This window comes from Takifugu flavidus, chromosome 15 (assembly GCF_003711565.1).
Source record: "Takifugu flavidus isolate HTHZ2018 chromosome 15, ASM371156v2, whole genome shotgun sequence".
NCBI lineage: Eukaryota > Metazoa > Chordata > Actinopteri > Tetraodontiformes > Tetraodontidae > Takifugu > Takifugu flavidus.
The window spans coordinates 7,188,894-7,216,348 of NC_079534.1; the positions used below are offsets into that span (position 1 = coordinate 7,188,894).

A 27,455-nucleotide genomic window follows, 5' to 3' on the forward strand; every position below is an offset into this window, starting at 1 on the left:
ACCCCTTCAGTGGACTGTACCATTTCTGCGCCTTCTGTTACAAACCTGTCAGTTTCTCAACAAACGTGTCAAACATGTGCAATAAATATTGCAAGCGGAGAGTCATCTCACAGACACGATGGCGTCGTGTCGAGCATTGTTTTTCCTTTGAGCTGACTTGTTTGAAGTGTATGCTGTTTGAAGCAGACGATCTGCTGCGCTAGCTGCTGCTCCCAACGAAGGTGCCAACTTAATTTAGGTTGGTGTTGTGTGTTGTTGTTTCCCTAATATAGTCATTAGCATGTAGCATTTTCTTCAGGATCGCCTTCCTGGTACAGGCATTTGATCAGGCTTTGACATCATTGAGCCAACCCCCCCCCCACCCGATGAGGTAAGGGTCATTCAAATGCTGTTTAAGCGTGTTTGATTGTGTTGATTGGTCCGAAATGAAGGAATATAATATGAAAAAGGAAGTTCGTTAATGCTACAAACACTGGTGCAACATCTGCACAGAAAGATTTAGCAGCTCCTGTTCAGATCTCCACATAAAAACCAAAGCTCTGCTCAAATCAGAAGAAAACTCCTCCTCACCTTCGTTTATTTAGTAGCAACAGTTGTTTTTTCAACCTCTTGTCTTGTCTTCTTAACTGCTTTATCCCTTTCAGGATCGCGGGGAGGGTGCACAATGGGCAAAGGAAGGTTCCCGTAGTTTATCCCAGGGCCCTATATGAGAAGCCGCTGAGGTACCCATGGGTACCTCAGCAGCGTTCTGAAGGTGTTCTGGCACTTTTCCTTATTAGCGGAACACCTTCCATGGCTCGAACCAAGAACCCTCCACTTCTCAGCCCAGTTCCCAATAGAGTGAGCTGCCACTGCCCTTTTTTTTAACCTCCTGCTCATTAAAACTCTCTAAACTGTTGAGATGCATAAAACAGAGAAAATAACTTTTCTGTAGCCTGAAAAAAGCTTCAGCTGATGAATTTTGCTGAACAGCTTTCAAAGGTCATATTTAAAGTAAATATCGTTGTTGCTCCGAAAGGCGGCGTCCCACATTGCACATTCTGGGGGCCCAGCCCTGAGTGTTGAGTTCGGTTTGGATCAATCAGAATTGCCAAGAATTAAAAGCCCGGCTCAACCCAAAACACAGCAAAAGTGCAGACGTCAGCGGGGGCCCGGTTTGATTTTATTCAAGCAGAACCCTGCTCCTCTGCCTGAATCTCATCATGCTTCTCATGCTGAAACCGTCTCTGTTACAAATACTAAACTCCTGTCTGATCCAGTTAGGCTTGATTTGAGCAAACTGGCTCCAGTTCTGTTTGTAGTCATCTCCTTTCTGCTTTGTGTTTTGATTGGAGCTGGTTCCTCTTCTGCCGGATCCACACAGAAGCAGTTAGTGGTACCGCTGTACTCTGCCTCAACGTACACATCAACAACACATCAACAACACTTTCATCACATCAGATGGCACAGCAGAAGGTTTTTTCTTTGTTCTCCTCCCTCTCTACAGCTGCAGTGATGGACTCTTCCTGGAGGGGAGAAGACTCTGTTGACCTCTTTGATACATGTTATATGGGGCATTGTGATAATTAACCACCTTTGAGGTGCACAGATATTGGGAGCAAGTATTTGGACCGAACAGGTATAGTTTTTAGATGTCTCAACTTCTCTCTCTTTTCCAAAGCGGATTGAGAAGATTTAATCCCAGTGAACTTCCATCCAGTGGTATTTAATCACAATAGAAGCTGATCAAGGATAAGCGGGTACATCTCCTTTATCGGAACCTTTTAGGAGCAACTTGTTTCACTTGACTGATGACAGGAACGGTACACAGAGCTCAGCACCGTGGGGGACTAGAAACACAAACTCTGCCCCTGCTGAGCTACAAATAGCCCCCCCCAAAGTTGCACATGTTCTGTTTTCACGAACAGCCTGCACGTTTACCTGAATGTGGCCTTGAGGATCTGTCCCGAGGTGCTCTCTTTGGTGTGGTTGTTATAGCCGTAGAAAAGGTCTCCGAACACAGTCTGGTTGGCGGGGATGTCCACAGCCTCCAAGCAGTCCACGCCCTCTGTGCAGGCTTCAGACAGCGGTAGACATGACCTCCCATCCGGACCCCGTTTGTAGTCCTCAATGCACCTAAAATGAGGAGGTTCGGAGGTTCATATCAGGGGGATTTGATTTTATACCTGTAAAATGAGCATTGTAGCATAATGATTTAATTAAACTCAAACATAATAGAAACCAAGAGAAAGTGTTGCAACATAATATATATCACATTCTGAAACAGTGGATTTATTACAGGTCTTTCTTTGGATTGTAAATCTCAAATGTTCAGCCTCAGTAGAATCAATTCTGAGTAACTGGCACAAAATCATTCATTTCAAAACAGAGTAAGATCCCATATATGAGAGTCCTCTCAAGATTCTTTCATATTAATGATGTTTTGACATCTCCGTGTATAATTGAGTGTGTGAAATAAAACAAAGGCACAAGAAACTGGAGAGAGAGTAAAAAAAGGAGAGAAAGACAATCTGCCAGGGATTTGCACTGAGAGAAACTCTCCTGGATGCTAAATGTCACAGAGTTAATGCCAGTCTCCAGGGGGACCAGCAGGGGATTAGTCACATCTGAACTGTGGAAAGTGACTACGACACAAGTCTATTGCAGATACAAAATGAAACATGGTGTTTTATGTAAAGGTGAGAGAAATCAACAACGTCTTCTAGTGTTCAATACCAAAACTTGCTCAAATAATCTAGAGGCCGTGGAGACTTACATAATTGTTTTTTGTTTTGTTTTTTTCTGACTAAGTGAACTGTTTCTAAAACCAGAAATTTTAAAAAACAAACCTCTAAATTCAAGTGCTAAATGTACAGAAATCACATAAAAATGGAAAAATCTTGCATTTGGGCCCAATTAAAACTTTACAGGCGAGGCCTGGGATTTCCACTCATGTTGTTGGGGGCACAGAGATTCAGTGCACAGATAAGAGCTTCAGCATCGTAAACTGATGTGTTTACCCATAAATCTGCGCATGTGGTTGCGAGAGGAGTGACAACACCTGACGGGCTCTGCCCTGGTCACACATTATTGTAAATTACATTAGGCAGGAATAAAATCAACTGAGACTAAAACTATTAATCCTTTAGCTGTATTGATGACCTTTTGTCAGTATATAGTATAAATACAGAGAAAGAGAGACTTTTTTAGTGTGTGTTCAGTATATGTGGATGTCATTAGAATAGTGGCCAATATTTTATGTACCTCATTAACAACACAATACAGTGGAAAGAGGACAGATTAGTGCACATGAGGTAAGAATTTATTGTGTTGACATAGAATATAATGTCCATAGGCCCATAGAGCTCCTAGCCTGTTAATGTAAGGATCAGACTGCCTTTACATATATACATGTGCTACATCTGGTAATGTCCATGTACATATACAATGACATGGATAATGCATTTGAAATCATGATATATAGAATATTATAAGAATTGAATGGGGCTTTCCTTGTTAGTTTGCAGTGTTTCTATTTGTGCTCCTTTGTAATTCTGAACTTGTGAGGTTTGTAACCTATGGCTGATCATACTGCAATGTTTTGAGGTTTTTTTCTCCGTTAGCTTCTCTCTCCTCAGAAGGACATGATAATGTTTTGGACTGCGCACAGACATGCTAAAAAGATTAACTCAGCCGCTTCCTTGGCAGAGATAAGGAAGCCGAGTCGGCTGGAACCACCTGTTCCTGCGTCTTCCGGTGGACACATACTGCTGCCAAAGCAAGCTGAAGTGGTGAAAAACGTGTTGCTGGCAGCTGTATGCTAAAGGCTCGCATGTATCTAATCAGTATTTAGCCTCCGCAGCCTCTGGCTACTCTAGTTTTATCCTCCAGTGAAAGTAGCTATGTGAAAGCTATTGCCCCTTAATGTAACTAACATTTGGTGCAAGACTATTATCAAGAACCTTCATTTTGTAAAAAAAAAAAAAAACACCTGAAGCACGAAGGACATTTCCATTAATCTCTGGAATATGAAGATTATCAAAGTGATCTTCAGCAACTGTGACTCAACGAGTGGTGCTGCTGTCACTCAACAAAACGTTACCAGTTCAATCCCACCTTTCTCGCATCCTCCAAGAGGATGACATTGAGGCTGTTATTGTTCTAATAGGAGCTTCTTCAGCGGCCCAGAATGAAACATATATTCACCCATGTTCATCTCCACAGTGCGTCAACCTTTGTGACCAAATTCAATATTTCGAGCTGTACACTTTTCTCATGAAGGCTTCTTTCAGAGCTTAAGTGGTTACTAAACCAGCTCCAAATGGTTTTGCTGCTCAGCATTCCTATTTGTTACTCCCATGGCTGTTAGTTAACCACCTCTAAATTTCTCCCTCGCTTTAACCACAATCCTCAGGGTGCTTTATAACAAATACCGCGTGCAAATCAGTGCGACAGCTGCCGCAGTTTTCATTTTGATTCAATAAGTTTGTTTCAGCTTGGTTCTGCCCTTAACAGCCCTTATATTTTATGTCTTTTCAGGGAGTTAGCGAGAAAATATAAAGTGTACGGATCTCTATATTGAGTCACAGAGACGTGAGCGGGGCCAGAACTGAGGACAGAACAGGCAGCAGGTGCTGGCAAAGTAGCTCCTAATGGGACAATTCTGTGAGGTTCACTCACCATTCTGCTCTAATCTATAGTACACAAATTCAATGACAGACAGATTCATACTGCTGCATGCTGGACTGCTGTCACTCCTGGACTCTCCAATGCTCATCAACCAGTTTGGCGTTTCCCCTGAAAGCTTCAACAGACATCTGTTCTCTCCCATTTCTGCCAGATTCCCTCTAACAAGCACCGTTCTGGACCTGCGGGTTTCGCGGTGACTCTGATGCCGCAGATACACCAGTCGCCTTCTGTGGCCAGCACCGGTCTGCCCAGCCCTCGGCGCCAGTGTGACAGCCTTTTCGGGAAAATCATGTGGGCATTCTCTCAGACCAGTCTCCCCTTTCCAGCTTTAGAGAAGCACCAGTACTCCAACATATTTCTGCCCAGTAAGAGTTTGTCACTTTGGCAAACAAATGGTGTTGGCACCAAAGGGCATCAGCTGCTGATGCAAACTGTCACTTTACCAACCGAGATCATGTTTTCATCCCGCAGATCAGTGTGCTGGTCAGGATTGGCTACAAGCCGCTTCCTCTCGTAGTGTGCCGATAGAAAAGCCATTGTTGTCGTGGCTTTCTGTGCTGGCTCATTAGTTGCCCTCGTGCTGAGCTGCAGACTTGGTGGACACGGCTCTGAGACAATCGACACGCGTTTGTTCAGATAAACAGGGCAAGCTCCTATTATGGGTTGTGCGAAGAGCAGTTTGGGCTGGATCACTTCTGATGCTGTGGTCGTCAGGTTTTGCCGAGCCTGCATGAAAACATCTATCTGCTGTGGCTGACGCCCCAAAACACACTCCAGCATGCTTTAAAAGGCAGCTAGATGGTGACTGGACCCTCTTTTTAGCAGACATTGTAAACACAGAACCCCCGGTGGAGTTTCCTCAAGCTCAGTTTTGGGTGTCGCCGTGAAGTTACGAGTGATTCATCTGTTTGCATTCACTGCTATGTTCGATAAGCAGCGCGCGTCAGTATGAGCGCGCCATCAGGTCGATCAACACATGATCAACAATCTCTCACTTCCGCAGTCCTGTTTACCCTCCAGCCAGTGGTCACGGAGGCATTTACCCAGGCTGGGCAAAGTGGCAAAGAAGTCAAATGGGGGCATTCAAGGAAGACTGTCACTAAAATGTTGCTTTAATATTTCAAAGATCCGTGAGGAACTTCTATGAATACCCAAACTACCTTCCATAGCCGCCCCACAAGTGCACTTGGCACCTCCTCAGCTTGTTCCTACTCAGAAGTCAGTTGAATAAGGAGAGAGAAGCCAGAAAACAGGGGAGGAAGCGATGGTTCTAATAAAACTGCAACATTTGCAGCATTAAAAAAAGAATAAGAAATTGTTCTGTAAAGTCAAGACAGATGTCAGATGCAAAATGTCATGTACAGATTAAATGAGTTTCGAATCTACTGTAACCTTTACAGAAATGAAATATGCAAAAATGGGGGAAATCTAAAATGCACATCAGATTCACATGCTGATTAACCAATGGCTGTAAACACATCAGGACCAAACAAAACAACTGGAATCTCTAATTATAGACAAAGAGCTTCGACTGCCCTCAATGTTCAATCATAAATCAGCCTGGGTAGATAGATGCTCAGCTGAGTTCTGCAAACATTTCCGGTGTATTTTTTATTAGATGTAAACAACTGAAATAACATTCAAATATGGAGCTACAGTTTTACTCCTCTGAGCCCAACAAAGATCCTGCCAGTTGCCACATCTCCCTCCTCATGTACATTTGAAAGTGATCTCTTGCACACATATTCTCATCAATAATCCAACAGGACCAGTGTGACCTCTTCAAAAGTAGAAACTCTACTAGTAACACATGCAGACTCGTTGTCAAGACCAGACCCGGCCACTCAAATGCTTATTTCAATTTCAAGGCTTTATTTTGCCAAGTCTGTACCAGTACACAGAAAATAATCCAAGCAATATTCAGCAAACAGGAAAGACAGAAGATGAGGTGTAATGTAAATACAAGCCTGTCATATGAAGGAAGATGAGTGGGTGAGAAAAGGAGCAGTTTGACACAGTTGAGACACGTGAGGGTAATTAGGGTTCAGAGTTATAGATGAGAGGAGAGCAGAAGGAGGGGGAAGACGGGGAAAGGACAAACCAGTGACAAAACAGCAGAAAGAATGAAAATAAACACACACCAGGCAGACCCTAAGAGGATTCAATGCAATAGACATCTCTCATTATAGTTTTATGAGATGCATAAAACGTAATTTTTTCCACCTCCGCAAAAAGAATATTTGACTATAGGGGGTCATTTCTGAGAAAAAAGCATGAAAAACTCCACCTACAGCTTCTGCAATCACAAATATGAATGGCTGCTCTCCTGCTTTATTCAGCGCATTTATCAAACTAAAATCCAAACACCCGTCATTGAATTAGTCCTTGCGGTTAAATCTTCAACCGTCTCTTTAGAAAACAATTTAAAGGCATATCAACGTTCTCTGGGAAAGCAGAGTCAGGCCCAGTCCACCAGGGCTGTGATGCAGCCGGGTTTCCTGTCCTCCCAGACAGGAAACGGCTTTCACTGAGGCAATTGGGAATACATTTTCTACCTGGTTGGTCAGAAAACCTGGTTGGATTACAGCCCTCGGGGATTGGATTTCAACATCCCTGCTCCAAAGTCTCCACTCAAACTGGCAAGGATCTGACATAACACCAAAACCACACAGCCGTCCCTATTATATACTCTGTGTGTGTGTGTGTGTGTGGGGGGGGGGGCATATGAGAGAGAGAGAGAGAGTGATTGTAGATCCATGATTCATCCATTAATTTAACTAATGTTTCACCATAACATCTGGGCTGATGTCTTTTCAAAATAGATCGTTTACAATGTTTCATCCAAACAGAGACCACCATTATTCATTTTCAGGTCCCTTTTCTTCAATAAACACTTTATGATTTCAAACATGAACAGCAAAAACAGTGATAATAATAATAATACATTCTGGATTGCTTTGTCACATTTGTAGAAATGTAACCTGACTGATGCACAAAAGTGCAGTTTAATCCAAAGCTATTTCAAAACAGCAAGTAGAGAACGTCTCCTTTCTTACCCACAGAACATCTGGATGTTGTAGAGAGTCGGGTCGTCCTCCAGAGGAGCCAGCTGCTGGAGGCACAGCTGCTCACAGCCTCCGTTGAAGCCATCCGAGCAGTCGATACCGATGCGGTGGTCATAGCAACCGGTCCCATCCTTCATGGGGCTCAACCCTGGGGGACACTGTGAACAGAACAAGTGCTTGGTTTAAATGAGGGCTGTCACTAATTGCACATTTAATAACTTTAAGGATAAGTTCTCCCTTATATGTTGAGGATGTGCTGCACCCAGGTGGGGCAGGTAAACAGAGCCGTTAGCATCTGCGCTGCGGCAATTCAACCAACTCCTGTTTGCATTAGTGCAGTGAATGAATGTGGTTGTCTGAACAATAAGATGTTTCATGTAAAATTATCATATTCTCATGGATGAATAACAACAGGAGGCACAGGTACGGAACCAGTTATTGGATAATTCAACCCCTCACAAAACACTCATTCAGCTCCAATGGTGCTTCTGTATTATATCCATATTCATACAGCATAAATGAGCGGCTTTACAGATCCCCAAAAAATATTCTATCAGACAATAGAGCTAAACTGTTGAACATAAGTCCTTATTTGGCAAACAGATGATAGCAGACTTCCTATTATGAATTTCATTACTCTGGACTTTAAAACTCAATCAGATGACAAAAAATGCATCCTCATGAATTGTAATAAAATTTTTTATTGTCAAGTAAATTAAATAGATTTTCCGATAGGAAGGCTTTTCGACTGTTTCCAGCACAGCAATGCAATTCACGACTGCATAATCAATACGGCTCATAAAAAAGAGTTTCAAAGTGGTATCTGGTGTGAGGCAGGGGAGCCTATGCAGCACGGCCACTTGGATATTTAATTTAGATTGGCACAGGGAGCTGTGATGAAATGGCGGAAGACATGTGTCATGTCAGTGAAACTCTTTCGGGTGATTCTTCGTGTGGTGAGGAGGATGAGGAAATTCTCCAGCTTTGAATTTTAATCTTCATACAATCCAGAGAGGCGTGCGTGGCGTCATGTCTGATGAAAGAAACGACATCCTTTCGCTTTGCAATGTGTTAAAGAGCAAAGTATCGTAAAGATTCACATCCAGAAATGACAAAAAAAACACCCTTTTAATTACAGCTTTTTCTTTTTCTTGGTGTGCACGTGGACGTCAGCTTGTTTGAAATGCAGCCTGTGATGTGGTGAATTTGTAAAGGGCCACGAGACCCGACTTTACCCCGTTTCCCTCGTTCCACAGTCTTGTTCATTTTGTGCGGAGGAGTTCTGCGTAGACCTGTCAGATCAGATTCACATTATGTTTCCGGTCAGCTATTACTTCAAAGGAAACTAGGATGGTGGGGTATTTAAACCAGGCACAGCCACCTCCAGAACAGTGATGAGGCAGATGTTTTCCTCTGAGGAATCTTGCGTTTTAATCTTCAGGCCTTTTGCATCCAGCGTGCTCATTAGATAATGAAGCCTGTATGGTTACCGGGTCCCAGCTGTGCACTTATTTCCTTTGGGAGATAGTGTCGGGGTCTACTGCTAGTCAGAAAGGATCAAAAAGAAAGGACTTTCCGTTAATGAGAGTTTCTCCCTTTAAGGACTTTCCTGATGTCAGCCTCATCCAATCATCCTGGGTGACAGAGTAGTGGGGAAGGGGCCTCTGCTTACATGTTTTCATTCTTTTGTGACCAGCAGGCCTTTATGAGTGTGCGCCAGCCCGGTCAGAGAAGCTTCTGTAAACATGACTACAGTCATTGTTTACAGACCAGAGTGAGACTGAGTCTGCACTTCCATCTGCTGGTTACCAGAGAGGATGGAGAGGAAGAGCGATCCCCCATTGCTCTGTTTACTGATCGGCATCCTGCAACAAATCTAACATTCCTACAGCTGCCTTGTGTTCATTGTTCATTGTTCGGCAGATTTACTCTGAGTGAATGGATACATAAGACAGACTGTAGGGCCAATTATAGAAGAAAGAGTCCCAGAAAGAAAGCTGCTCAAGAACATGTTGATGGGACTTGATGAAGCTGAAAAGGGATGGAAGTGTCAATACATAATTATTATTAATTATTTTACAGTTGCTCTTTCCATGGATTTAAACCTGTCAATCACGGAAAAGAGTGCAAAACAAGACAAACCAACAAAGTTGTCTGTGTATTTTCTTTGTTTCAACAGTTTTCTCCTGTCTTACTTGTCTGTCTTCCCTCCCTCATCCTCCTGTCTCCTCTCCATCTCCCTCAACATGTGAGACAACCCTCATGTGTCATCCCTCTGTTTAAATGCTCCCCTTCTCATGTATTTTAACCTGCTCATGTTCCCTCCCGTGCCCAGTGTGACCCAATTCATCTGCTGTTCTTCCTGTTCGATGAATATTGCTTGGATTATTGACCTGACTCTCTTTGGTCTGCTGGATCGGATTTATTTGCCTGACTGCTCTATTTACTGGTGCAAACTCTGTAAAATCAAAGCAGCCTAACTTGCTGTGAAAGGCACAAACATAGCAGGTTGTGCTAAATGATCCTTCACCACAAAGTCCTTTCTAACCCCCCCCCAGGTGAAGACTGAGGATCATCACATCCCTCAAACACGGCTCACAGAGACAAGTTGAGAGACAAGCCTCCTGGAGGACAACAGTGAAGGCCTCTTCCAGGATTTTTAATGGATAAGACACCCTGTTGATTAAATGACTCTATTGATTGCTCAGTCGATCTGATGGGGGAATAAATGGTCATACATTTAAGACAGCATAGGCGCTAACTATTGAGTCCACTGCAGTTGTTAATTTAATCATGAAATGAAAAAGATACCAATTTACACAGAGGACAAATACTACTATATATACAACAGTGTTGCCCTTATGTGGGCTATAGGAACTAATCAATTATCAGGCACTATTAGCAGAACCTCTCAGACTGTGACAGATGGTGTGGAAAGAGTGATTCTTCTATGCTAACAGCTTAGGGGTGAAGTCTCAGTTGGAGGCAGACAGACACAACTCAAATGCATTAGCTTTATCTCAATTTATCACTTTCTATTGGGGTACCCATTCTGGGTTTTGGCCTGTTGGTGGTGACAGCAGGCAATTATCATCTCATAATGTAATTTCCAATAAACACATGAATGGGTATTAACATTGACTTTGACACTTTTTTTTTTTTAAATGAAGATATCTCTTATGCTGTTAGTCTCTAACTACACAGTTATAAGGGAAAGCAAATTTATTTTACCAATGTCAACAATAGTTTATCATCCAAACAATTCAAAATCCATAATTATGATGATTGTGATACCCAACAGTATAGACAAATTCGATTATGTATGTAGCATGTTTGTGTGTGTGTGTGTGTGTGTGTGTGTGTGTGTGTGTGTGTGTGTGTATGTGGAGCGGCAGGAAGAGTTCTCCATATATACGTGTTGTGACCACTGTGCAGAATGGAGACAAGTGCTGAGTGAGTCCTCCCTGGTCCTGCTCCTTTGATAAACTCATATTGATTTTGTCACTTTGCAAGGCCCTGTTATGACAAATGATTTATTACCTCGAAGGTAAATGGCACACGAGACAGGGAATCTCACGACACATCTGCACCAACAGCCTTCAAATCAATGGGAACCGGTGCAGTCGGGGGCTGTGTAGAGATGCAGCTTTAGAAGAATTTCTGGTGATGTGCTACTCCAACATGGCTTGGCAGACACAGATAGCTCATTTTATTGATTGCTATAATATGCTTGTGACAACCAGAGGAGCAGTCATTCTGTCCCATTTTCCATCTGCCCATAGAACAATAATCATTTGAGTATGATGCCACTGGACTCATATGTGGATTGTTGAGGGTGCCATAAATCTGGTTTATAACCCCTGTTAAATTACTGATAACCCTCTGTTTAAAGCCATAATCCAACCGAGGGGACCTCAACATTCCTAAACTTGATTGGTATCTGAAACACGTTACATGGGAGCCATCTTTTCATAGTGTTAGGTGGCTTAAAGGGTGGGGTAGGAAAGACACACTGTATTCCAGCAATAGTCCTCGCCGTAGTGCCTCTGCCCAGAAAAGGCTTAACATTACAAGTATACTTCGCAGCAAAACCCACGTTCATACATGGAACCCCACACTCTTTAAACTTTACATTGTATTTTGGATTTTATATTGATTCTCTGCCTGTGTGTTTTGTTTTTCCCCCCAATACAGAAGGCCTGTTCACATTGGTAAATATTGTATTCATTGTTGTGACCCTGAGTGAATGGTGCTGCCCAACCAGTGACAAATTACTCCTCTCCAGTGTGTGGCATTTACAGTGTGTATCTGCAAGTGATTGTGAAGGGGTATTTTTCAGCGGCAAATGATGCACAGTACACGGGATAATGACTCTCCATTGAAACACAAAAAGAGTCTAGTAGAAAACGTAATTACCATTTATCTCTGACCATTTAATAACTGGACAGTGAGTAACAGCAGTGCCGTTTGCCCTGCTGTGATGAGGCTACGAGTAGAGTCTGCTCTTTGAAACCTCTTAAACCACCACAATATTTAATCCTGTTTCTTAATGGAGATAAATTCCTGCAGCACTTCTGAGGCTTAAGGAATCAGTGCTCTGTATTTGCCAGACGGCATCAAATCCCTCGGAGAGGAGCTGGACAATCTATGAACTTTTCAGTTTTGTCTGATGGGCAGATTAGTGCACAACAACAATCATAGTTTTAGCTGTCCTTCATAGAGTCTTTATATCATTAACTGACTGGACTCCGTTAGGATAAACAAAAAAACCTTTCTTCTATTTAATTACTTTTATTTCATTTAATAAATAAGAACTGTGGCTGATTAGCTCAGTTCTTGGAGACACTTGATACATTGACTTTAACAAACCTTTACAACAAGTACAACGAAACAAAAATGAAGAATGAGACCTCGCAACAGAATCACTTGACTGATGGAGCAGCGCAGCACTGAGACATGAAAAACTGATGATTTTCCTTCTCTTGGATTTTAGCACTGAATCATTTTTATCATTGGCAGTGCAGTAAAGAAAATGCAATTGTTCGGTTGATGTCACGCCCAGTTCATTCATGAACAAGTCTCCCCGTTAAACTGCTACAGCTGAGGTAAGGGTTCATTTTCCACATGGCAGTTCATCATTTTTTGGGAACAATTGGGACCACATTGCCTCGGAAGACCCTATCAGGAGTATGTAGCTCTCAATAACCCACCTGCAGCTTTTATGGCCACACACATCTCTCAACCACGATCAGATGAGAGAATCCAGAGCAACATTTGGTTGTAACACAAAATCCAAATTTAAACAACAACGTTATAAAACTAAAAATAAATAAAAGTCCGATTTAGATTTTGAGACCGTGTAGATAAGCAAAAGGGAAAAAAAACCAGGGTATTTAAAAAACAAACAAACAATAAAACTAAACTACATTTTTGGAACTATATTCATTTCACAAAACAATGGTAGTTTTGTTTTCTTGCCAAGTACAGTTATTCTCCGGGGCAACACTTCTGTAACCATCCACAGTCTATTAAGTCCAAATATAACTTCAAGCAATAATGAAACAGCCTATTTCAAGGCTATGCATAACATTAAAAAAGCATTGAGTGATATATCAAATAGAGAAGGATGGTATAATGTATTTTTGAGATAGTTAAAAGGTTTTTCTGCACCGCAGAGCCCATGGGAACATTTATGTCTACTTCACAGAGAAAATTATCTATTCTGAGAAGTTCTAGCCAAGGAATCATATTTTGTAGCCTAAAACATTCGTGCTGATATTTTAACTCCCCTTTCATTTAATGGAGAAAAATTGACCTTGGAGAATGTTCACATTGATAAGATAAGTAATATGTCAAAGGTCAATTTATCTCATTCTGCTCTTATATGGTTGTTATAGTGAGCAAGTTCAGAGCAGAATCCTAGACATTTAATTAAACTAAACTTAGAGCCTTGCAAATCACTGCAGATAAGTCTCCATGACAGCGGTACCCATGGTTTTGGCTAAAGAGCTACTTTTAGAATGACAAGGTCAAACTGGTTTACCTCTATTACAATTACTTTCATCCCTCCCAACACTTCTAGCAAAGAAGTCAGTTTTATAGTTGTAATGAAGAGCCCAAAAATGCTGCAACACATTTCCTTTATTGTAAAATTGAGTGGCTCTTCCAATGCCATGCGAGCCACCCACGCAATGAGGTTGCAATTGACTGGATGGTCGCGACTGACGTGTTGGTCATCCGGGCTCTATGTAGCCGCTCTATGTAGCTCTATCTAACCACTGCCATTGAACCATTCCTCCTCCTCTGTCGTGTTAGATGGGATTGGCCTGTGAACAGCGGTCTTTAAATCTCACCACAGATTCTGTATTGGCTTAAGTCTGACCTTTTCTAGGCCGAAGGTTCGTGATCAGGTTAGCTTAAATATTTGAGACATATAAGATAGGCTGTGTTTTTTTACTCATCAGTTTTCTGTGGTGGCGGGAAATTTCAGGTTTAGTCTCATCTGACCACATCATCACCTGTCTTTCAGGCTTTACTAAAAGCCTTTGTTCTGGACACTCTTCCAGGAAGCCCAGCTCAGGTTTCAACCCGGACTTTCTTTTAACGTTACTGAATTTGATGCAACAAATCAACCCAAAAGAGTCTGAGTTGGTGAGGTGAAATGACAAAGATGTAAATAAAAGAAAAGGAAAATGTGTGTTGCTATCTGTGTATCATGGATCTTTGAAAGTCATAGAATTTGTAAAATAAATTCTGCCTTTGTGGAATCGAAGTTCAACACAACTACAGCTACAACTACAACTAGCAGTATAAAAAAAAATGGAAATGCAAAATGGTTTCAAAACGGTGACTGGCACTGACTCTAAACCTAATCAAGGTAATTAATTTAACAATTGCCAAGGTAATGATAATTTTTCCAGAGACAATAAGAGACCTGAGAAATAGAAATTCGGACGTCAATTCTAAAGTCAAAATCTGTAAAAAAAAATTAAAAAAAATAATTCTGGGAAAAATGGAAAAAGCACGTTTACAGTCTGGGGTTCCAGCTACAGCCTGTACAAAATGTTCCTTGAACTAATGAGCTAGGAACACATGTCTCTGCTGCTCCCCCAGCATCCTTTGGTCCGTGGGCAGCTTTAAACAGGGTTATCTGAGGTTCTGAAGTTAAATGCAGGATGAAGGGGGGAGGGGGGGGCACATTAAACACAGAACAACACTGGGGTGCCACCGTGGCAAAAAAGGAAAGGAAAAGTGAACAAAGATTACAGAGAAAGTCAGCACAGCAGGTCAGATTCATTCCTGATGACCAGACAGACTTTAAAATAGTTCCAATAAATCAGAAAAACCATCTGCCGAGTCCAAAAAAAAAACCTGCTAGAGAAAAATGACAGATGTCCAGTCACTTCATTTTCCTCTTTTCTGTTCATGTGGGAAATAATAAAGTAACAGCAAGTATCAAGTGTCGGTTACTATGTATGCTGAGGCAGCACCAGTGTGTCATTTTAACTGGTGAGCAGATCAAATGTTGCCATTCACATACGTTCTCACTGGACGTTAGCTCGACCCTCTACCATTAAAAGTAATTTGGGGGCTGTTTTACAGAAAGATTGACCACCACAGAGCGAGAAATGTCAACGTAGAATACTTACATACATCCAGGAGAGAGAACAGTCCTGATAGCTTTCTTCTGTGACTGTTCTTTATGTTGAACAGCATGCAATCAGAAAAAAAAAAAAAAACTCATTAAAAAAGAAACTATTGAACTGGACAGTTGTGCCACTTCTTGATTCCACATTAATTTATCTAATTTGATTAATGACAGCCAAGTGCTAATGTGATAGCTGCAGCTGAGTTGCATTGCAATTGTATTACTATGCAGGTCCTCTTTCCTCCAGAAGGTGACATGTTTTTTAAGCGTGAATTGTTGATTTCCTCCTTTTGTCTGCAGCGAACCACAAATGCTCTGCGGAGGGTTCTGCAGCTGCTGTTTTGCTTGTGCAGCGCCTGGGATTTGGAAGACCTATAATGATTTCAGCCTTTTTTATGCAATGTTACGCTATGCATGCTGCATATGTTCCTGCAAAAACCAAAACTGTTCAATAAGTTCTGCAGCCTTTGGTTTTCATCTGTTCCAGCGCTTTTTTGTTAACTTTGCATTTCAACCGAATTCAATATTAATGGAGTTTTATCTGCTTCAAAGGCACTTGCAGGCTCACGTACTGTGAAAATATGAATCTTCGGAGTGCGGGATCTTCAGAAGATGCTCTTCCAACCCTGATGAGTTTAAATGCAGACCACATAAATCCAATGACCCAAGGGGAGGAAAGCATGAGTATTGACAATCTAATGTGCTCTGTAGGGCTGAGGTGTAGCTATATCTCAGCCAGATATTGACTCCTCTCAACATTGACCCAAGATGTGATCTTAAGATTGTTTTTTGTTGCCTCAGGGAAACTCTAACAACACAAAATGGTGAGGACTGCTGGAGCCTACAGCATGCACTGTGTCAGTCCCCAGAATAAAACAAAACAAAATAAGAGAGTCATTTGTTATTGCAGAGATTTGTTAAGAATGTGACATGGTAGCCAACAGGGCCATAACTGTTTTGGTGTCATATCAGACTTTCATAAAGGATGTTTATTTGAAGTGTTGAACTGGAACTACAAAGTAGGGACAATGAAACACCACATGGGATCGTCAGGGCTGTTTAAAAATGCCTACCCCAGGTGCAGGCTGTGTGGAGATGCCCCTGAGACAGCCCAGCATATCACAGCAGGGTGCAAGATGTTGGCAGGCAAGGAATACATGGAGCGGCATAACCAGGTGGCTGGCATAGTGTACAGGAACATCTGCACTGAGTATGGGCTGGAGGTCTGTTGTAAAATATCGCAAATTGCATTTTATGTTATTGCTAGTTTAATAAAAGTAGAGTAGTTTCGTAGGTAATACGAGAAGGATTAAAAAGTGGGAAAGTGGAGTGTGGGAACGGGTCTGTGTGTAGGCATGTTTAGTAAGAAGGAAGACAAAACAAGAATGTGTAATATCTGCTTTGGTTAGGCTAACCACGCCTGGGCGCCTCTGAGTATGCTGGGAACCGCTCCAAGGGAGTCAAAGAAGCCTCTGCATCCACATGGCCTTGGACATGTGTGATATGGTACCATGGTAAAAAATGTGTAGTCAAAACATGAGCAATGTGACTCAGCGAGCATGACCTCGCCCCCGAAGGAGGAAGAGAGTCTCTGGGACAGCGCGGCAGAGTGTGTGTCTGATCGGAGGGCGGCTCCCCCTGGCCAGGTGAAAAGTCTTTGAAGTCTGGTCTCAACTTGTGGTGAACTTTGTTCGTGCGCCTGTCTGAGTACCATTCTGAGGATTTCGACGACAGGTCCCAGGGTCCAGGTGGGAGACACCCCCAAAAGTGCAGGAGAACAAGCAGGCCAAGATCCTGTGAGACTTCCAGATCCAGGCTGACAAGATGGTGGTGGCCAACCAGCCTGACATAGTGGTGGTGGATAAACACCGGAAGACAGTGGTGGTGATAGATGTAGCAATCCCGAGTGATAGCAACATCAGGAAGAACACGAGAAGCTGGAGAAGTACCAAGGGCTGAAGGAGGAGATAGAGAGAACGTGGGGCATGAAGGCAACAGTGGTCCCAGTGGTGATCGGGATACTAGGGGTAGTAACACCCAACCTGAGTAGATGGCTCCAACAGATACCAGGAACCACATCAGAGATCTCTGTCCAGAAGAGCGCAGTCCTAGGAACAGCTAAGATCCTGCACAGAACCCTCAGACTCCCAGGCCTCTGGTAGAGGACCCGAGTCTGAAGGAGCCACTGCCCATGTGGGAGAGGAAGAGGTTTTTTATATATGCATAAAACATATTCAGTGATATGGGAAAAGGAGTATCAAAAAGCTACAAAAAGTATGAAGAAAATGGATTTTAATTTGTGGTGACGCAGAGGTAATGAGCAGTTATACAGTGCTGTGCTGATAAAATCCATATGCTAACTCTTATTCTTTAGCCTAACAATAGATAAATAAATATCATTGAACTGTATCAAGAGACTGGATAAACTAGTTCTACCCCTCAAACTGAAGCCAAATTGTAGCTAGCCCCAGATTTCCTGATGACCGTCATATTTCCTTAATCTAAACTGTTCTATTTCGGTTTGAGAGTCTTACTTATTTTTTCAGGCACAGTCAGCTCACAATGTCACAACAGGGATTCACAATTGGGATTTATTTTTATGTTGATATTAATAACCTACAGATACCGATTTTGGATGAAAAGATTCTGATAAAGTCCAACACATAAAACCAACACCAGGTTTTCATATTCTTTTTTTTTAACCCTATTTAATCAGTGAGTCATTGCACATAATGGATTTTCAGGAGTCTAATAAGGTTAGTTGTGTTAAAACTTCCTCTCGAGGTATTTGTGGAACATGTTTTACAAGCTGCATCCGTCTCACCTAGACACACCCCGATGCTGCTTCTGCTTTGCCTTTCGTCTTTTCCTGATGTCAGATGTTACTGGGCCCCCTACAGTGAACATGACACCTTGTTTTATTAATGAAAACTATTCTTACTGGTTGTTTTTAATCGGTTATCCAAGAAATATCAAGTATGCAAGTGTAGTATTGCAAAAATAGCACAAAAGGCAGCACAGAAATCCAGCAAGTGCTAAAATGCGATTTGTAAAGAATCACAAACAGTTTCCATCAAGTCATCTTGACTTGCGCTCACTGGCAAAATGCTCACATCAGGCAGCCCAAACCAGCAGAGGCTTGGCTCTGAAAGACCGTCACATTGAAATAAGAAGCCTGAAAATCTCGAGAGTCTACGACATGTTTTGCTTTCTCCTTGGTCCCATTAGGAAAATGAACCCCTGTGGGTGGCTTGTGAGAAGCAGCCAGTCTTTTTTCGGGGAACAAATGGAATCAAAATAATGATTAAAAATACCAAACGTGATTAAAATGCATTTTCTTCTGTGCGTGTTTAACTCTTTTAACAGGACAAATAGTACCGGTAGATACATCACATCCCATGACATCAGCTGTTTAGAGGGCTGCTCATGTCATTAAGCACTCTTCTCTGTTGTTTCCCACTGTTTTTAAGCTAAAGCTACAGTAAGTGAGAAGGAAAACTAATTAACCTCACAGTCATTCTCGCGTTATTACACTCCCACTTCCAAAGGGCCTTTGCATTGCTTTGCCCCCAGCAGGGCAACATCTCAGTAAAAGAGAAGAGGTGGGTCAGTGCAGAGCAGCGGCGCGAGTGAGCTCGCCACAAAATCAGCATTAAAAGCAGACGGGAAGGCTTCTGGCAGCGCCGACTCCGAAATCTGATCATTGACCCGGGTGGAATCGGAGTGCTGGAGCTCACTCGGTTTAACACCTTGATTAGACACATGAGAGGTACATTTCAGAGCCCCAGTGTCACAGGATGATTACATAACCACACAGTAATATCTGCCCTGGCAGCCGGGAGCAGTGCTGCTGGATGATGGACAGGCCTGGGATCCATAGTTTACATCTCTGGCAACGGTGCCAGAACTGCCTGTTAGATAATCAGCATAATCACCATGCTTCCATTCCAGCAGTGTAGCGATCAATGCACAACGTGGAACAAGCTATACTTACAACTTCAGAGGAACGGCTTAGCTGACTAAAACATAGAATTACTTCTTTAACACCACTGAGCTCATGTTGAGTCCCACGACACGTGCACGTGTATCCCACACACACAGAGAGGAGAACATGCAGACGGTACGTCCTACAGAAGGACAGCTTGGCATCGCTGGTAGCAGAAGCAAAAGGTTCTGGTAAAGAAGAGGGGGAAGAGTGAGAGATTCCTCTGTGTTTGGCGCTTAGCAGCAGGGTTGGTAAAGAACTTTGTTTTTGTTAATAAACATCTCTGCAAACCTGTTATTGAAGCCAGAATTTCTGGGCATATGTTGGCAGAAACACGAGCGCTAATATGCAACCTGTTGAGACCATTTAGAGATGCTGAAAAAGGGGAGTTGTCTGTTTACACACCTGCCTCTTCTCATATCTGTCACTTTTGTAATGGGAAAGTGTGCATGTTAGGGGCCAGATTTACAGAGATTAGCGAGCGCGGCTCGTTACTGCTGCCTCTTTCATTGAGCGTATGTTTACTTTCTGTGCGTGATCGCAATTGGATTTGCTGAAGGCAACAGCAGCGTCTGTGCACCTTCGACATAAACTCAAAGCTCAGAGGCGGGCAGGTCTGAGATCAGCTAAGAGTCAAGTAGAAACACAAACTCCACCAGAGAAAATGCTAATAATGCCATTAAATATTCCGTTCCATTAAATAAGTTATTTTTACATACTATTAACGGTAGTTGTATCTCACTATTAAAGCTATACAACACAGGTACAAACATTAGTCCTCAGCAGTATTTTCTGATTAAATTTACAGTTAAATACATTTTTTTTATTCCCTAAAAAAAGATCCTGGAGAAGAGCTGAAGCCCTCAGTTTTTATTTTCTGTGGTTTGTACTCAGGAGGCTGCAAACATCAACATTTTACATCCTGAGTTGTGTTTTTCATGCTGCTACTCTGATCACTTTCATGCGTTATAAGAGTAAAGATCCACAAATGACAGAAATAACGAATGGTGCATCAGTGCAACCGCTCTTACGGTGCACAGAAACAGTCTTGTATTCATCAACATGCTTAAGGAATGCAAATATAATAAATGATTCATGGAATACAAAGGTACTTGCAAGAAATCTTTCAGGACTTCTTTTGGTTCAAAGTGTGACTAATTTCTCTAAGATTCAATTTGATTCTTTTCATGGTACTTTGACAACAAACTGCATAATGAAGAGGGTTTGTTCAAGATGTTAAGGAATACTGAACCATACAAATGAAATATAAAGGGGGGATTTAAAACTACAAGACGTGGACCCGTCTTGTGGTTTTCCGCATCAGGGAAGTGCAGGAAAATCGGAATGTGGTGTCGGTGAAACCATCTTCAAAGTCTTGGATTAAAAATCTGCGAACTGTGGGCTCTGGGCGCCTACAGATACTGGCTATTGTGTCATCATCATCAGTCAAACCAGCTGTAACATTGCTGCAACTCCTGAAATCCAACATCTGTACAGCTCTCTCTGTCTAAAGGTTCACCGACGCGCAATCCAAGGTTTGGGCAGTGCCCTTTGGACAGCTGAGATGGGGGGTAATCGTTCAATGGGGGCACTGGGGGGGGTCAACTCTCTGTGTGAACACTCTATGACACTTGTTGGGTGTGAATGGAGATTACTGGAAGAGTACTTCATTACCCCCACAGGACGGAGACGTTGACTCTGTGTAGGAAAGAGAAAATAAAAAATAAAAAATAAAATATATATATATATATATATATATATAATCATCTCTTTTATGGTCCACTTTTTTAGTTTGAATTTAGAGGGTTTCCAACTTCACTTATTTATGCAAGTTCAAAGGACAAACAAACTAAAATCCTGGGCAACTAAAAAGGAAAAATAAGTAAATCCATGGTAATTTGTGAGGGTCGTCATGATGGATCAACGACAAGCTGGACTGGACATTATTATGCATATCAGCACTCAATACCAAGAATGAGCAAATATGATGCCTAAACAGAGGAGTTTGACTTAAACCTGATGAAGAAATGACTTGCTTTAGTCAAAGCGGCCAATCTCTCTTCCTGTCTGTCTGCTGCAGTAGATCCAGGAGTTTGAAAGCAGTTAGTCACCACTACGTTACCTTATCACCGACACAGAGAAAAACAGATTACCAGAAAAGTAATCATAGCTTAGTTCCAACTGAAAATGTAACTAAATCAAATGGTGTTGGTCAGCACAGTCGTCTGAGCTCACAACAGAACCAGTCACCCAATGTGGCTTTCAGGGTGATGGGGGGGCACCTCAAACTGAACTGTTGGTGGTGAAGACCTTGAATATCAGTACATAGCGAACAACAGCAGTTAGCAAATCTAGCACCTGAAAATGAAGCTGCGCCTGTGGCTCGGTCTCAACTTCAGTCGGTGAAAGAAAGGAAGCAACCACAGTACGGGCAGACAGCACTGCCAGCCACAAAAACTGCAAAGATTGAGGAAAAGTGGAGAAACACAACGGCGATTTAAGCGGGGCTGTTTTAGCTTGTTTCAACGTGTTGCTAAAAATCTCTGTTTATTTAACCAGAAACAAAAAGGAATGTAGGCAGGGTTGATGTGCATTGACATGGCTGTGGTGTTATCCAAGGTTGAGTTTGAATGTGCAGATTACTAAACCTGAATTATGCATGCTATCTCCTAATTAAGAGTATTGTGGGAGCACAATAAACTAGACCAGGAATAGCAACCCAGTCCTTGGAGGGGGCACAGTCCAGCAGGGTTTCCTTCCCTACCAGGTAGATATCAGTCATGAATGCATTCGTCTATATGGAAGAATGTGAAACCCTGCGTTGGTTCTGCAACAGCATGAAAATAAAATCTCTCATCTGAACCTCAATATTGAAACTTTTTTATTTCCTGAATAAAAGCAAAGCAGAGAGTTCAACAGACAGGAAGTAACTGAAGTCAGCTGCAGGGGCGCGTGGACAAAACCGTACAATCGAGTAGAAAATGCTGCATTTGGTGTCCAGGGCTCCAGACTTCAGGCAATCATTGACTAATTTTAATCCAAAACACGAAACCCGCCCAAGTATAACTGATATAAGATGAGCTCTGAGACAGAGAGAATTGTGCATAACCATGTTTGCAGATAGTGGATGAACAGAATGCTATTAGCTCCAATCCTTTTTCACAGTTTGACACTTTTTGTTACAGTCTGGGTTTTAACAGGACCCGAAAGCAGGCAAGAACGCAGTGATGAAAAGCCAAAAACTAGGTTTTATTCAACAAACACAAAATGGCAGGAGTCCATTTACTTAAATAGGCGGCTAGATTACAGATAGACTGCGGTGCGTCAGTCTGTGGCAGGAGCGTGGCTCTACCACGCCCCCTGCAGAAAAAAAACAACCCAGAACCCTGGACCCGAACACTTTTTTCACATTTGTGGCACTGATGGGTTACAGCAGTGCAATGCCACAGAACGTGTCTGCTGATAGGGAAACAGGACAAGGCAGCAAGAGCTCAGGCTTTTTGGACCCTTTCAATGTATTTGACAATACATTTGCAGCTCTCTTAAGAAAATAACAAGATTTCCAACAGTATTTTCAGGGAAAATAGTTCCTGAAATAGAGAAATAGTCCAAACCACGCACGATGACATCACCGAGGTGATGGAAATAAAGGCAATCATACAATTTTCTGATTTATTTTAGGATATAAATTTTCATCGTCTAAAAGAAAAAATCCAAACCGAAAACCACCCAACGTTGACACCAGTCCCAGTCGCAATAACCACATCACTGCTCGAATACCATCTTATAATCAACCAAATTGATGTAAGCTTGTTGAGCCCCATGCAGACCAACACATGCTGTTGTGGCTCAGCGAGAACCTCAGGTGGGTGGTTGTGTCTACTGCTACCTCAGAGACAGTTCCAGACCCATGGCTTCTACTCGCTGGAGGAAGGCTGCAGCTGTTCATCACCTCCTGCCTTCAACAAGGCTCCCCTGATCTCGATGACCTACAATCCCTCCGCTTTATTTCATTTTAGAAACAAGTCTTGAAAATAACCCCTCATCGAGGCCACGGTCAAAACAGTGGCTGCATTCGAAATCCTGTTGAAACAGTTTTCATCTGTGATGCTTTACAAAACAGACACCAAATGTCGAAACAGTGGGGATAAAGAATGAATTTTATATATGCTGATGCTGTATTCCTTGTATCTACAGCCAGGATGTGGTAAACAGATTGAATAACACTGGGGGCACTGATAAAAGATGTAAAATATGACTGAAATCTGATTAAAAAGACTTTCTGCCACCTATATAGTAGTCTTGTGATAAAAGGATACACTAATCTCTAAAGGGAACATTCCTTCGTTCAAAATGTCTCTCTAGCTGCCGCCTTTTCCTTGAGAAGCATTATGAGAGATAAGATGAAGCACATTGGATTGCATAAATTCTATCTTGTGAGTGTGCCTGAAAGCCTCAACTCAAGTTCATGAAAGTAGGCCTACTTGAAAAGCAATTAAAGTGTTGGGGGAAAGTAGGAGAGTGGGCATTTGAGAAAGGAATGGTGTGTGTGTGTGTGTGTGTGTGTGTGTGTGTGTGTAGAGGGTGGGTGTTAGGGAAAGCAAAACATTAGCAGACGGTACGGGGATTTGTCAAAATATCAAGAATGGCATTACTGATCTGTGAGCAGACGGCGAAGCAAGCAAATGTGCCTGATGCATTTCCTGGTTACTAAGCACCACCTGGAGGTAATAAATGTGTTGTCAGCCGAACAGGCGCGTGAGTCAACAGGCAAAGTCAAGCTGTCTGCTTAGACATCGCCGAGTGCAGATCACACTCGTCCCCATCCTTGATGTGAGTCACCGTGACCACCGTGATGTCTTTATTGAGGAATATTCATGCAAATAGGAGGACTTCAACCTTGATGGACTCGGCATTCACGCAGCATCCAGCACTTAAGACACATTTGAGCAGGCATTAAATAATACATCCCTGAAGGGGGGAGTTCTGCAGACTGTCACTTCTACAAGAACACTGTTCTTCAGAGTATTTCTAATGTTTGAGTTGTGCTTCTGGAGCACTTTAATATCATACTTATAGCTCCATTACAGTCCTTATGAAGAGCCGCAAACTATAAATGTCTCCATTGGGGGGTCAGCTAACATTCTGGTGGCTGCTGGGCAGCAAAAGTGGATTTAGCCTTTTTGGATCTTTGTGGAATGCAATCAAAAAGTGCCATTTCATTGCTTCTACAGCTGAAAAGCAGAGGTTTAGTGCATGTGTGCATCATTTGGGTGTTCTATTGCTGTCACATACCGGCGCTGCTGCCTTGCACTCAGCATCACCCCACACCACATGACTCACCACACATCCAGTGGAGTCCAGCTTTCGGTCAGCTATGCAGCGAAAGTTGCGGCTACAGCCTCCGTTGTCTTTGGTGCAGTCTCTGACAGGCCCGAAGGAGTCCAGGAGAACCTCCAGAGAATCAAAGGATGAACTGATCATCAGCTCTTCTCTGTTGAAGAAACAAACGGGAAAAGGAACTCAGTTACGAGGCTGCGTGGTTCTGTGGAAAGCAGTGGTGGAGGTTTGCTTACATGTGGATTCTGCAAAGTGAAGATAGATCCAATTAGACAACCAACAAATCTAATTAGAAATAAAGTGATCACACCAATATGCATCCATGTTATGACTGCTGAAAGTCTCACCTATGACTGAAACCAGTCTGACCTGTGAAGAAAACATTCAAAGAAGGCGGGGCCATCAATATCCACTGGCTTACCTGTTTAATGCTGGTAAAGTTCAGAATAATGATCATGATACAAAATCTAATTCTCCTTTTTCTGAAATCTGATTAAGCCATCTATGTTTCATCAGGTTATAGCTCATCTTGTCAAAAGACGCAGAGCTCTGCATGGGAAGCCATTTATGACTTTGATCTGACTGGAAATTTGAGCCACAAGTTGTTTTGGAAGTGAGCAGTGCCGTCAAAAAGATGTTTTCTCTGCAAACTTTTTTGCGGTGTCACGGTCTACAGCTAAAATGTTCCGTGCACTGTTATCAACCTAGCGATGAGCAGTCTGCCTATTTTCAAACCTCTTTGAAGGCCAGTGAGCGTTCCACGCAACAGAAGGACAACAGCATTTGAAAAGGCTGCAAATGGAGAACAAAGTAGAGACTGCAGCAGGCGTCCTCCGAATCTCAATTACACAGAAAAAGAAATGTCATTTTCTCTTGTTTAGCTTGAGAGAGGGGACAAGGTTTTTTTTTTTTTCCAACTTGATGTTATCTTCTAAACCATTTTCTATTATTAGTTCAACCATCAAGATGACGGCTGCACAGCCAGCCTAAATGTTGGATTGTTGGGATTATCAATTTTAATCAATATACATCTAATCATGGCTGATGATCTGATCATTTCAACATTGTAAACACTTAATTATGAACCATGAAAGCCGACATTTTTTAATGCGTTCGGAGGCTCTTATAAAAGATTGAAAAGATCTGCAGTCTATTCGAGGCCGGTGCTTGACAGCACCATGAACTCTGTCGAATCTAGAAATATTCTGTAAAGCAGATGACACAAAATTCACTAAAGATGAAGTTGCAGGAGGAAATTAAAATCCACTACTCTTATTAAAAGGTACATTTTATCAGTTGAGTAAAGAAAATATCTGTACAAGTAGGAGGTAGATTCACTAAAACCAACCTAAAGCACCAGAAGATGCATCAGGTTAATAAATCTTCTGTTTTCTGGGATGGAAGAAATCAACTTTATTTTCTTTATTGATGCTTTCTTCTTACGCTTCTTTTTATTTTACAGGGATCCAAAAATCACTTAGTCCTTTGACAAAAGGCAGCATTTTCAGGCTGATATATTGCATAGTTTATACTGTGTACACACACAAAAAGAAATGCAGGTTGGTTTTGACTGTGAGTTAATGAATGATTCCATAAATACTGAACAACACAGTTAAATTCAAGTTAAATTATTATGAAGTTCAGCAATAAAATGATACGAGCATGGTATATCCTTGCTGTAGTGCTTATCTTCCACTTAGATTTTAAACTTCCTGGAAGGTATTTTTTTAACCCCCCCCCCCCCCCCCCCCAACCCAAAAAAAAAAAAAAAAAAATCTCTATAAATACTTAATTTATCTAGTGATGAGATACAAGTGTAAAAGGACCTCCTGGGTGAGTGTAGGGGTGTCCTTGCCTGAGGCGCCGACAGGTAGCAACGCAGATGCTTTCTTTCATTTTTTTTTCTTTTGTCAGTGAGGACTCAACCACAGAGAAGATTGAGCGCATTTCCATTTCAGGCAGTGATTTCAGCTTCCTCTTCCTCTGAATATTTCATTCAAGATTCAAAATTAACATTTTCATTGTGTCATGATAATAAAGATCCCTTCCCAAGTATTCAGGTTCTCCTGACACTTAAATCTGGGGACGTTCCATTTCTTTTGATCACCTGTGTCTTATACTTGACTGTCTATTTAAAGACCAAGCCAGGAGGTCTAAAGAACTTCCTCCAGCGTGCAGAGACGTGATTGTGTCTGGGCACAGATCTGAAGAAGACAGTCCGGCTGAAACGAAGGTTCGAAACATCTCTGGAGAGAATGTTCCCTTCTGACCTGAGCTAGAGAGGGCAGGTGTTTAAATCAACAAAAACCCAACAAAACTTTAGGCTTCGACTGTAAGTGCAGGGTTTAAAACCCAATGTCGATGGAACATTTCAGTTTGTCAACAAAAATGTTCCGTTAGTCTGATATTCACTTGTGGGGCTGATTGAGTGTGGATTGATTTGTTTACCAAGAGGCTGTCAAATGTCATGAGAATGATGGCGTGAGTGCATCTGTCATCCTGTCACCGGTCCGTCAAACCCAACTTAAGAGCACCGCACTTCACATGTTTCCTGCCAGCTGTCTTTTTGACACAAGTGTCAATTATGTACATTATTAATAAGAACAGAACAACAATTACAAGGTGAGAAACCCCAGAATCACTCATCTGAACACCAACCTTTTGCCATAAAGGTGTCATTAAGCTTGTGCTTCATCCATTCACATGTGCTATGGAACCAGCCCACCAGAACAACGTTAACTCATATTTG

At 42.1% G+C, this 27,455-nt stretch overlaps 1 protein-coding gene across 2 annotated transcripts in view; it reads right to left on the reverse strand.

Annotated features, from left to right (window-relative positions):
* Positions 1-27,455, reverse strand: part of astn1 (astrotactin 1) — a 260,250-nt gene that overhangs the window by 128,037 nt on the left and 104,758 nt on the right. For both annotated transcript variants that reach the window (XM_057056562.1, XM_057056561.1), the window contains 3 exons: positions 24,710-24,860; positions 7,725-7,891; positions 1,921-2,115 (listed from right to left, as the gene is read on the reverse strand). In XM_057056562.1, coding sequence (XP_056912542.1) covers positions 1,921-2,115; positions 7,725-7,891; positions 24,710-24,860 — 513 coding nt within the window. The remainder of the gene's footprint in view (positions 1-1,920; positions 2,116-7,724; positions 7,892-24,709; positions 24,861-27,455) is intronic.